We start from the raw sequence: 13154 nt of genomic DNA, 5'->3' as shown, positions 1-13154 counted from the left end.
CAATGGCTAGGTGTTGTAGATTCATTTATGTGTATTTATAGGTTGGGCGACTGGAATATGAATATCGATGGCACGTTTCCACGAGATCTAGAAAATAGAGGTGTAAGTGCATGTTGTATAGAATTAAATGTAACACTACGTTTCAAATTGGATATACTCTTAAATAGTTTAATAATTTTTTTTTGGGGGTATGCTTGCATGCTTTTATACATGTGTATAGATATAAGAAAATGTGGTATGAGTGCCAATGGGACAAAGCTTCATCCAAGTCACAATTTATAAAAGTAAACCATTATAGGGCAAAGTGCGCTCTTAAGCACGTAGCCTTGGCTCACACCGAACAGCAAACTAAAAAATTACTAGTGTAAAACTGTTCAAACGGGAAAACCAATGGTCAAATCTATATAAAAAAAACGAGAAACCACATCAACAAACGACAACTACTGAACATCAGATTTCTATATGTGAAGTCTGTTTTGAAAGTCAGTTTTAGTTATGTAGGATACGTAATTATACGGATAGCGAATAAACTATCATTGTGAAAAAAAAGTGCAAAAACAAAACACTTAATGAATTGTATGCGTCCGAGGTGTTTTTGTTGATAAATTCTCATCGGGGACGCTCTCAAGTCGAATATTTGAAATTAGAATGTGTAAGAAACGAGGCTCCGATTTTTATCATGGCAGAACAAAGCTGAAACGATTAATGACTTACGCATTACAATTTAGGTTTCAGAGGGCCTGTAAATAAGTAAAGTGAATTTTTTTTTTTGCTTTTGAATTTTGATACAACACTCATTTTATAAATGATAACACTGTTAATTTTGATTATGACTAAATGTTAATGTTAGTCCTTAAACCCAAATTTTCCACAATGTTAACTCTGATTAACACCTCCTTCTTCGATACAGATTACAATGCTGACATATATCAATACTAGCATCTTAATATGTTCTTAGCTAATAAATTATCTACTTTTTTAAATTTTGTGTCTTTCATATTACTATTATCATGTATCTTTTACAGTGTTGTATATTCCTCTTTAGTAAATAGATTTCATTTCTTATGTATTTGCGCATCCAAATGCGTAGATTATCATTGAAAGGGAGTTAAGAGAAAATATCCCTGTCCATTAAATTCTGTAATGTCAAGTTTCCAACAAGTCTATATGTGTTGATCAGTATATGAACATGACCAACCGGTATTTTGACATTTTGAAAATAGATAACCGCAGTTTAATTTAATTACAAATCTGTTTGAACTTTGTTGTCCGGTCTTTTAAGACAGCACTGGTCAGATTAATATGCACCCTGATCACACTTCAACGTATTTCTGTATTTGTCGATACATTAATGCACGGTTCATCAACATATATTGAGAATATATGATAAATTATAGAGATAGTTTAATGTATTTGCAGCTTACAGGTGATGATGGAGTTAACCAGGTTAACATACCTGGGTTTTTCTATGCCGAAGACGGTTTGCAACTATACAATGCTATACACAATTATGTAGATCAATATGTCCATCACTACTATTCAGGAGTTAATGACGAAGGTAAGTTAGTTTTATCTGGTAAAATTAAAATATTGGCCTTTATTACATCATTGAAAGAGATGAAATCAGTTTATGATGTCTGTGTAATAAGTTCCGTCATAATTATAGATAAAAGGGAATTTGGTTGTACATTTTGGATCCTAACAGTGTTACAAATGTTTATTTGCTAGAGGGTGGGAAAATCATGAAATAATATTGATATTGTCATAAATGCATAGGAACAATAGGATGAAAAGAAGAAAATCAAAAGGAGGAACTATCCCATTCGTACTGCCCTGTTATAAAATGAACTCGTTATGAAGACACTGTGAAGTTATGAAAAAGGGCTTACGTATCGTCTTTTAAAATTATATTTAAAACGAATCCTTCAATTTCAATCATTTCTTTTTAAGAAAAAAAAGCCAGCGATGCACAAATCATGTTTATCTCTGACGGTTTATGACGTTTTTACACTAAACCCATTGGAAGTTGGATATGTACTGATTGATAATTTAGTCTTCGAAACTTGATCTTTTTATAACATGTTATTGGTTTTGAACTAGCTATTAGTAACTGTGAGACTCTAAGATCTGTACGTAGTGTCTTTTTGTTGTTGGGATTTACAATTACCCGGTCAGGTCAAATTTGTGTTTTTGATTGGTGTATTTTTAAGTGTAGCTTTTTCAACGGATTTTTAAAGTTCTTTCTTATGTTGTACTTTCACACCACTGTCCTAGGTTAAGGGGAGGTTGGAATCTCGCTAATATGTGTTACCCCGACACATTCTGCGTTCTGTATGTATGTACCTGCCCTAAGTCAGGAACCTGTAATTCAGTGGATGTCGTGTGTTGCTGTGTTACCTATTTCTTTTTCGTTCATTATTTTGTATATAAATTAGGACTTTAGTTTTCTCGTTTGAATTGTTTTATATTTGTCATTGCGGGGCGTTCTATAGCTGGTTATGTGTTATGTTCATTGTTGAAGGCTGTTCAGTGACCTATAGTTGTTAATTTATGTGTCATTTATCTCTTGTGAAGAGTTGTCTCATTGGCAAGCATACCACATCTTCTTTTTTATCAATTTTTAAAAATGATAAATGATTGATTTTTAAGATTTAGGGTAACCAGCTCCATTTACGAGAATTTACATCTTTTAACATAAATAATTCGATAAATCAAAAAGCGTTCTATTTTCTAAATTTCACAAATATGAACGAAACAGATCTTAGAATGATTTGGTTGTAATATTTAGTTCCTGTAGGTTACATAGCTGGTTTGCAATTTTAAGACAGAGGCCATTTGTTGACAGTATCTATTTACCTTTCCAGAGCCGCTCAGATATCCAGGTTTTTTTTTAATTCGTGATTCTTTAAAAAATTAATATCGACGTTTTACTACAAGGATTACTACTAGTTAAACAATATTTCGACCTTAACGGTTATGAGTGTTGTTTATATGGTAATATCAATTGTATCCGTTTGTTATACATATGTTGGGATATCTTCCACTTTGAAGAGATATCAAGCTTATTATTTAAAGTGCTGATTTCTAACATTTCCGTTCATTAAGAAATAACGTTTTAACTTGTGCTTGTCTTAATTCGCCTCTAAAATCGCTTTTTAAAATAGCAATCAACATATCTGTGTGGGCAGGCTACATGTACTTTCATTCATGTTCATCAGCCTCTGAAGGGTCTGCCTTGAAATATTCGTAGTAGTTGTTTTTTCGCCTTACAACCACGAAAGTAAAATTTCTAAGAAAAACAGGCTGTAGTATTCAAACACTCATAGAATTAAAATTGAGAATGGAAATGAGGAATGTGTTAAAGAAACAACAACCCGACCAAAGAGAAGAAAACAGCCCAAGGCCACCAATGAGTCTTCAATACAGCGAGAGAATCCCGCACGCGGAGCCGTGCTTCAGCTGGTCCGTAAACAAAAATATGAACTAGTTCAATGAAAATGGACGTCATTCTAAACTCCGAAGTATACCTTTTTTTTGTTCTTTTAAGTGAAAAATTGTTGATCAAGAAGTAATTGTTTTGTTTTTTTGAATACTTTTTAATTTTGAAAGATGTTTTAAACTGAGTATGCACTTAATGAGGTAAAAGTGTCTCATATGTCTTTTAAGGCAGGAATCTAATATTATTAGTTATAGTGTGTTAGTGACCTAATACGATATATACAGGGTCATATGGAATATACTGAGCCAGTACATATCGTATTAGGTCACTAGCACACTATGTAACGATTTTATATAACCGACTATCCTTATTTATTGAATTTAAACTAGAGTTGTTTCATTTGCAATCATACCACATCTTCTTATTTTTATATTAAAGTGTTCAAGTGTTCAATTTTAAGAACCTACTTCCATTGGTCTGCACAAAAAAAAACTAATGTCAATAATAACAATTTAATATCAACACCCTTGATATAACAATATCAAATAGAACTTTCAATAAATTTAAATAAGCAAATAGTGCCAAAGTCGTTACTCCACTACTAACCGTGTATTGAAATAAGCCCCGCCTCCCTACTAACTTAATATGGAATATACACGGTCTCCACACGGACGCTTTTAACCAATCATATTCCTAGAAATGTATTTTGGCTGATTTTATCTGATGTATAATACATTATGTATAATGTTAGATTGTTACACTGTAATAACTACTTACTTACTTACTTACTATAAAAGAAACTAAAATTAAAAATCATACAAGACTAAAAAGGACCAGAGGCTCCTGACTTTGGACAGGCACAAACGTGTGGCAGGGTTAAATTATTTTTTTTTAGATCTCAACACTCCCCTATACCTCTAGCCAATGTAGAAAACAAACGCACAGCAATACGCACAGTAAAACTCATTTTCAAAGAAGCCCTAGTCATACATATTTTGCTTTCAAAGTTCTGGTTCCTGGAATATGATTATATAGAAGCGATTATGACGAACCAATTTTATAAAGTTGTTTATTTGATTTGCTGGAAATAACAAGATAGATCATCGAAGATACGCATGATCAACTTTTGTTAGGGCCAGATATCACCGTTAAATTTAAGCCAACAAAATACATGAAAACAATAATAAATTAAACGTCCAGTTTTATTGTACAATTTTAATAGAAATATTAAACAAAAAGAAATGTCAATTTATCTGTAAAAATATCAGAATGTCCGATCCTAGTCTTTTCTTTATTCGGGATTCTTCCCTTATCTATTGCGATATCCAAACGGAATAAAAATATGTCCAAAACTAGTATATTCCATCTAAAATATAATTTGTTCTTGTTAGCATTAAATTGTTACATATAATCAAAATTTTACGATAAGAGAAAGACTGTATCACTAATTGTTATTCCTCAGTTCACATAATATATCGACATACTGTATGTTCACTGGTATGCCGGGTCCTCAACGTTCTTAATATATAATAATATTTGTATTGCTTGATTAAAGATATCTTGGATAGGTTGTTAGGCGACACTGAGATACAGGCCTTTTACGCAGAACTAGTGCTACCACGTGGACAAGAAAATGGAGGAATTGGAATACAGGTGAGTTAACTACCATGTAAATTTTACAGTCAATATTATAATTATTCTCACCTCGACGAAATGGAAAAAAAACGTGCAATAAAGGTGTGGTGTTTCCAATGACAGCGGAATCTACAATTATTAGATTGTGTTTTTGAAAGTTTAAGGAGATTCCCTTATGGTAGGTTAGTCTAAACAGTTATGGCTTTGGCTATCGATGGTATATGTATACATACACAATATCACATTGAAAATCAATAAAATCTAGCATGTCCTATATTGAGCCTACCCATACTTTAGTGTATATATAAGACATATGAAGAGAGGATATATTGCTGATATTACAAAAGCGTGAAATGAATTCATTAAAAATAGAAATACAATAATTAGAAAATGATTATTTTAAGCAGCTTGTCGTCGCAGAAGGAACGTATTTGAAGAAGTATTTATTATACATTTTATAACGTATACATAAAAGTTACGGAAGAAAAACAACATTTAGTGTTAGGTACTTGGAAAGAACACGACAATTCACACGTACTTCGTAGTTTACCATTCAGCGAGTAACATTTGTCTGAAATACTCAAGTTGAACTTGCAAGTTCTACAGGCAAATACAATAACTGATACAGACGTCTTATCTATTTTTAGCTCACCTGACCTAAAAGGTCAAGTGAGCTTTTCTCATCACTTGGCGTCCGTCGTCCGTCGTATGTCGTCTGTCGTCCGTCGTCCATCGCTAACTTTTACAAAAATCTTCTCCTCTGAAACTCCTGCGTCAAATTTTACCAAATTTGGCCACAATCATCATTGGGGTATCTAGTGTAAAAAATGTGTCCGATGACCCGACCCACTAACCAAGATGGCCGTCATGGCTAAAAATAGAACATAGGGGTAAAATGTAGATTTTGGCTTATATTTCTGAGACCAAAGCATTAAGAGCAAATCTGACATGGATTACAATTGTTTTTCAGATCAAGATCTATCTGTCCTTAAACTTTCAGACACATCAGACAATCCGTTGTTGGGTTGCTGCCCCTGAATTGGTAATTTTAAGGAGATTTTGCAGTTTTAGGTTATTATCTTGAATACTATTATAGATAGAGATAAACTGTAAACAGCAATAATGTTCAGCAAAGTAGGATCTACAAATAAGTCAGCATGACCAAAATGATCAATTGACCCCATATTGAGTTATTGTCCTTTAAGATCAAATTTAACAATTTTTCGAAATTTTTTGTAATCTTTTATAATAGTTTTCTCCTGAAACAACTGAGACAAATTTAAGCAAACTTGGTCACAATCAGCATTAGGGTATCTAGTTTAAAAAATGTGTCTGATGACCCTGTCTGCCAACCAACATTGCAGAAATGGCTTAAAATAGAATATTGGGGGAAAATGCAGTTTTTCACATATATCTCTGAAACTAAAGCAAAAGTATAACGGTTGCATTATTATATGCATTAATTGTAAATAAAAATATCAGGTGAGCGGCACAGGCTCCTTGGAGCCTCTAGTTTTCAAAATCACGGACTATTCCTGGCGGAATGTGACTGTTCTGTCGATAAAAAACATCATCTTTGATACTTATCATTAAAAACAACTACATTTTACAGGGAGTTCGAATTCCAGGAGACAACGACAGATTCTGGACAACTGGTCAGCTTATTGATACCCTTACATCAACAATATTCATATGTTCGGTTATGCATGCTGCTACAAATTTTCCACAGTATGATCAATATGGATTCCCGCCAAATTATTCAACATTACTTCATGGAGCACCACCTCTAAATGCGGTATTGTTTGTTTTAATTTGTTTATCAACTATACAGTAACATGTTAACTGTTTTATGTAAGCACTCCATATTCTAAAGGTTGAAATAAGAAAATATTTAAAAACAAATAACTTTATTATATGTGTTACAGATTAGTTCAAAGCTATTTTATTATCGAAATACTAAGGATTTTCTTATCCCAGGCATAGATTACTTTATCCGTATTTGGCACAACTGTTTAGAATTTTGGGTCCTCAATCCTCTTCAACTTTATACTTGTTTGGCCTTTTCGATCTATTTCGATCTGAGCGTCACTGATGAGTCTTATGTAGAAGAAACGCGCTTCTGACGTATCAAATTATAAGCTTGGTACCTTTGATAACTATTATAATATTTGATTGATGATTAAATTTAAAAAAAAATCAATGAAAGGACCATGTTTGTATTTTAGGTAATTTTTAGCATTAAATGAGACATGACAACAACATAGTTTAAAGATAAATCTATTTATCTATGATGAATTAAAATATTATCGTTTGCCTTATTTTAAGAATGGGATAGAAGACCAAGCTGTATTAGATTGTCTTCCGTCAGTCAGAGAAACATTCGACATCATGACTAATTTTACTCTTCTCAGTCAAGAAACAACACAACCACTCGGACAGTCTGAAGTTCAATTGATTGAAGACCCAAATGCAGTCACAATCCTGAATACGTAAGTAGTATAGAGTGAAGAGTAACGTTCTTCGATCTTAGTAAGACTTTTGGCTATTGCAAATGTATTGAATAAGCTTTAATTCTAGCCTAATGTTTTGTAAATTTTCTAATGATTTGACTTTTTATCATGAATTTTCCTGTGCTCCGATTCCCTTAAAAGCACTAAATTCAGTGATGATCAACTTGCTTAAAAAACAAAACAAAAGTAATTTATTTTAGAAGAATCAAGAAATGTTAGAAAAATGGACAATAACTGAATAAATGACCTACTAATTTGCCATTTATGCAAAATTAACGTCCAATACTAACACGAACACAGCGGTCGAGAATGGACCATCATTGCATATAAAAAAGAAAACAAAAAATCGTATTTTGTGTTCACTCGTTACATATAACATTTAAGAAATTCTTTAATTCCCGTTTAATTCTTGGTTTGGAAGCTTGTATTACCTCTTAGAACATATTACAAACATGATATCACATCCAGCCAGTACATAAAAATATTGATTTATTGAATAAAGTGTGTCCTAAAGTTGACAATTTTATACTGCTGTAAGGTCTTTGAATAATATCGTAATCAGATAAAAATCATTTTATTTTATCATCAACCTGCATGGCTGTAGAGTTAAAAGACTGTTTGACCCCCAAGGGTGACTGGGGAATAGAAGTATGGTCACCATTGGTCTTCCTCCGACCGGCAGTAAAACCCTTGCCAAAGTGGGGCGTCCGTTTGGCTGTGCGGGATGTACAAATTTGCAGCCACGTCCGGTCAGAATGGGGACGTTAAATCCGATGCCTCGTGTAAAGAGAGTGCCACGCTCTTTGCACGTTAAGAACCCTTGCAACAACTCTTTGAGGGGTCCGTAGGTGACCTGTTGCAAGGCTAAATTTCTGTCCCTATCCAATATACCTTTATTTGCCGTGGCAGTCCAAATTTCTCCGACCTTAATCCCGGACGCCTCTATTACAGAACCTACCAATTGTATTTATTGTTAATTTGTTCTCGTCCTGAATATGCATGAAATATTTGCCACTGGACGTTAAGCAACCAGCAATCAATCAATCAATTAAAGACTGTTTGCCTTACATCCTGCCGATACTAATATGCTGACAAGTCTGTGTATGGCTCAATCTATTGGATATTTACTATTTCAAATTTAAGTTTTAGAAAAACAAATATTTATTTATTAATTTGTATAGACTGGTAACTAATGTTCAGTACGTGAATAAATTTTTCGGTCAGCTACATGTGATATCTTTGGTTTATTTTTCGTAAAGGTTTTTTGTGTGCTTAGTGTCCTTCTAAGTCCATTTTTTTTCTGACACCACTCTCGTACACCACTGCACAACGTTAGGAAATGTTCAAAACGCTTAAAAACATATTTAACCCGATTCTTAGTTTTCAAATGCCAAGTCAAAAGTAAAGTAACAAACTAACCGAGCTTCGAGGAAAGTTCAGAACAGAAAGTCTCTAAGCAAATGGCACAATAAAACGTTCAAACAAATCAAACGAATTGATAACAACTGTCATATTCCTGACTTGATACAGGCATTTACAGACATATATAAAATGGTGGATTTAACCTAATTTCATAGCTAGCTAACCTTCTTACTTGTATGACAGTCGCATTAAATTCCATTATATTGAAAACGATGTGTAAACAAAACAAACAGATATAAAAGTTGAAATGTCTAAAATAGAGGTACATCAGTCAACATTGTGCTTAATCTTAATCACTATAAAATCAGGCAAAAATAACAACAAATATAACAAAGCAGATAAACAAAAACGAAAGAAAAAAATACAAAATTCAAAAGTCTGTTAATTGGTCAAGCATGAATCAGGTGGTTTTCCCTTTTAATTTTAAAATGTTTTTGATATGCCAAGGACTTTTTATTTCACTATGCTATACGCCGTAGGTTTCCTCAGTTTTGCACTAAACTCTATATTTTAGATATCTTAGGTCTCTAGTGGATCAATAACAAACATAACACATCTCAAAATTTATATATCCAAAGTTTTGAATGTCAGAGAAAGAGTTGTTAAGAAAGTAATTGTCAGAACATTTTACAAAACAAAACTTTTTCAGGCATTTTGTTTGTTCTACGTTGACGGCCGCACGGTGACATATGGTTGCTTTAACTAAGTTGATTGGTCTCTGTCTGACGTTGTTATCATTTGCAATAATTCCATATCTTCTTATTCAATTTAGCAAACAAACAAACACACATTTAAAAATGAGGTAGGCCATATCATTTGATTCCAACCCTTCTTTAGTGTAATTGCACAACAATTTCCTAGTGAATCATAATAAATATTTCTCATAAAAGATTTCATTATTTATTTGATTTAAAACATATTTCTTTCAAGTTACTTTATATTATAGGTTCAGAGCAGAATTGGCCCTAATTGAACAGGAGATTAATGATCGGAACCAAGAAATTATAGCAGGAAACCTGAATCCAAATTTTATTCCATATACTAGACTTTTACCAAGCAATATTCCGAATTCAATTGCAATATGAAAAACAAAGTTGTTGTAAATGCACAGCAACATATAACCAAAATATATGTTAGTTGATGTATTAGTCAAAACATTTTTTTTTAGTAACTAGCCGTTATCACTTCGAAAAGGATTGATCAGAACTTTTGCGAGTTTGTACTTGAACTCTACAGTTGTTTACATCGTCGCCTTTTTGTCTCCGGTGGATATACGTCTTTTGACTATCTGCCCACCTCTCCTTATTATTGTATTAAAAAACATGGCTCATGTATTTCGTAAATTTTTTATAAATAAGAACACTAAATGTCTATTAAACATTGATAGTATATATGTAACACTCCCAAACGTGTCCTTCCCCCCAAACGTGTCCGATTCCCTCAAACGTGTCTATTCCCCCAAACGTGTCCGTTATATTCAATGTTGCCCAAACGTGTCCGATTTCATAACCCCCAAACGTGTCCGATAAATGTTATTCGCCAAAACGTGTCTACTGTTAAACGCCAGAACGTCTCACGTCTATTAGCGCTAATACATGTATGTACATGTTAACGGCAAATTCTATGATGGGGGACACATTTGATGATTATCATAATTGCAAATTTAATCTGTAACACAAAAAATTAACTTTTGACTGTAATTGTTTATTGTCCAGTTGCAAGTATTTCATGCATATTTAAAGCGAATATACAAATCATTTTAGTACAGTTGATTTAATCGTTTACTAAGTGAATTATTTTGTACAAATAAAATCTAAGACGATGCATTTTCATAAAAATCCTGTGTGTGAATATTACACGGCGGGAAAAAATTGACTACCCTTTTTTCAACAGTCCTGATATTTTAAAAGCTCTTCAAATCATTAACTGGTTTTCGGTTGTTTTTTTTAGGTTTCGAGCATCACTAAAGACACACAAACGAGAGACATAACGTCCAGTGCCAAATATTTCATGCATTATTTGAACGACATCATGTTAACAATTAATGACCCCCAAGAATAGAAGTATGAACACCATTGGTCTTCCTCCGGCCGGCAGTAAAACCCTCGCCAAAGTGGGACGTCCGTTAGGCTGTGCGGGATATACAAATTTGCAACCACGTCCGGTCAGAATGGGGACGTTACATCCGATGCCTCGTTTAAAAAGAGTGCCACGCTCTTTGCACGTTAGGAACCCTTGCAACAACTCTTCGAGGGGTCCGTAGATGACCTGTTGCATGGCTAAATTTTTGTCCCAATCCAATATACCCTCATATCCCGTGGCAGTTTAAATTTCTTCGACCTTCATCCCGGACGCCTCTATTACAGAACCTGCCTATTTTATTTATTGTTAATTTGTTCTTGTCCTGAATATGCATGAAATATTTGCAACTGGACGTTAAGCAATCAATCAATCAATTAATACTGTAGATAGGTTCTATTATTATACAGGAAATTTATGATTGGGCCTAAATTTTTACGGGTATTCGGGATTAACACTAGTTTGGATATTAATAATATTTAAGAGCGAGTAAAGACCGTTTTTTTATCACTTCAGTAAAACACTTCTTCAATCTCAGTTTTGTATTAGAGGTCGTTTTAAATAAAAGTTGCTGAAATCTTAACTGCCACTAGAAAAAAATCAATAGGGACAAAATTGTTGCCTTCCGAAATACAACGGATGGCACCATGAAAGAGTTGTCAGAAAGGTTTTAATCTGCAGAGAAAGGGACTTTCTACCTACACGAAGTATCTGATTTAATATCCAGAAATTAACTTAGCGTGGCTGCTTACATTTACATCCTACATAGCTTAGCAGACGCCCCACTTTAACCGTTATACTGTTAAAAAAAGACCTATAGTAATTTTTTTTTTTTTTTTTATGAAATAGTAAAATGAGTTTACGTTAATGAAAAAGCAATAACCAAATAACGTACGTATTTATAATATGGACACGAATGATAGTTCATTTATAGAAAAAAAATGAAGGTTGATATGGACACGTTTGGGGGATTGGACACGTTTAGGTGTTTATTAAAAAATGGACACGTTTGGGCGTTCATACAAATGACACGCTTTGGCGCCCTTTTACATTAAGACTTGTTTTGCAGTTCAGTGACGTCATGTGGACACGTTTGGGGGAATCGGACACGTTTGGGGGGAAGGACACGTTTCTGAGTGTTACATATATGTATAGATCTCTTAACCCTCTTGCTGCCAAAGGGACATTTATGGCTTCTACACACAAATCTTGTTGATTGTGTAGAACGTCAAAGGTTCATGGTAACGTCACAATACTGAGGGGCACTGGCAACGTCAAAGACGGCGCCAAAAGGACGATTTTGGCGGGAATGAAGCAAATTGAATAAAATGCATTATTTGTATACTTAAAACGGATGTTAAACAATGATACAGGATCATAAGCTTGTTAGTACTATAATACCAATTTATTTAACGTGTTTACTAATTATATAGTTCGTCATTTTCATGTAAAATGTTGCATACTTTCGAGAAATTTGTTAAACGTTTTTTTTCATACATCTTTCAATCAGAATATCTCATATAATAATCGCATTCCTAATAAATAATCATAGAAAAGGTAACTGTTATACTTGATTACGCGAAATATTAATATTCACAATACACGCTTTATTTAAGAGAACTGGAAAATTTCTTTAGGGCTCAAATGCCGCGATTGAATTCTCAGTGAAGATTTTTTTTTTGTAAAAGTACACAAATGTTACCCGATATACTTGTATTGCCATACGATATTTCAATACATTTTATACCCGTTTCATCATTGAAGCACTAATCTAAAAATATTTATTTTCATTCGAAATGGGGATCAGGTGACCCAATGATTTCTTTTCCTATCCTACATATCATCCTTTCCCAGTGGCAACCTCAATTTTCAGCCATTCATCACAGATCTTTTACTTCAAGTTGTAGGACCCACTGAGCAACAGATTTATTGGACATTAAATTTCAGACATCCTTAATATTGCATGAAATACTTGCCACTGAACGTTGAGAAGAGAACAATTTATCAATCAACAGATTTTAAAAGATATTTGGTGTATGCCAATTACAGTGTGTACTTCATCATAGAAA

At 33.4% G+C, this 13154-nt stretch overlaps 1 protein-coding gene across 1 annotated transcript in view; it reads left to right on the top strand.

The window, feature by feature from the left end:
• The window catches only part of LOC127714718 (polyunsaturated fatty acid lipoxygenase ALOX15B-like), a 30068-nt gene extending 17825 nt beyond the window's left edge, over positions 1-12243 (top strand). Inside the window, exons 10-15 of the mRNA XM_052220770.1 lie at positions 42-102; positions 1420-1558; positions 4995-5092; positions 6687-6869; positions 7400-7563; positions 9953-12243. Of these exons, the coding sequence (XP_052076730.1) occupies positions 42-102; positions 1420-1558; positions 4995-5092; positions 6687-6869; positions 7400-7563; positions 9953-10091 (784 nt within the window). The 3' untranslated portion in view covers positions 10092-12243. The remainder of the gene's footprint in view (positions 1-41; positions 103-1419; positions 1559-4994; positions 5093-6686; positions 6870-7399; positions 7564-9952) is intronic.
• The last annotated feature ends 911 nt before the right edge of the window (positions 12244-13154 follow it).

The sequence above is a fragment of the Mytilus californianus genome, unplaced genomic scaffold (genome assembly GCF_021869535.1).
Source record: "Mytilus californianus isolate M0D057914Y unplaced genomic scaffold, xbMytCali1.0.p SCAF_9, whole genome shotgun sequence".
Lineage (NCBI taxonomy): Eukaryota > Metazoa > Mollusca > Bivalvia > Mytilida > Mytilidae > Mytilus > Mytilus californianus.
This window is presented reverse-complemented; position numbering and strand designations above follow the sequence as displayed.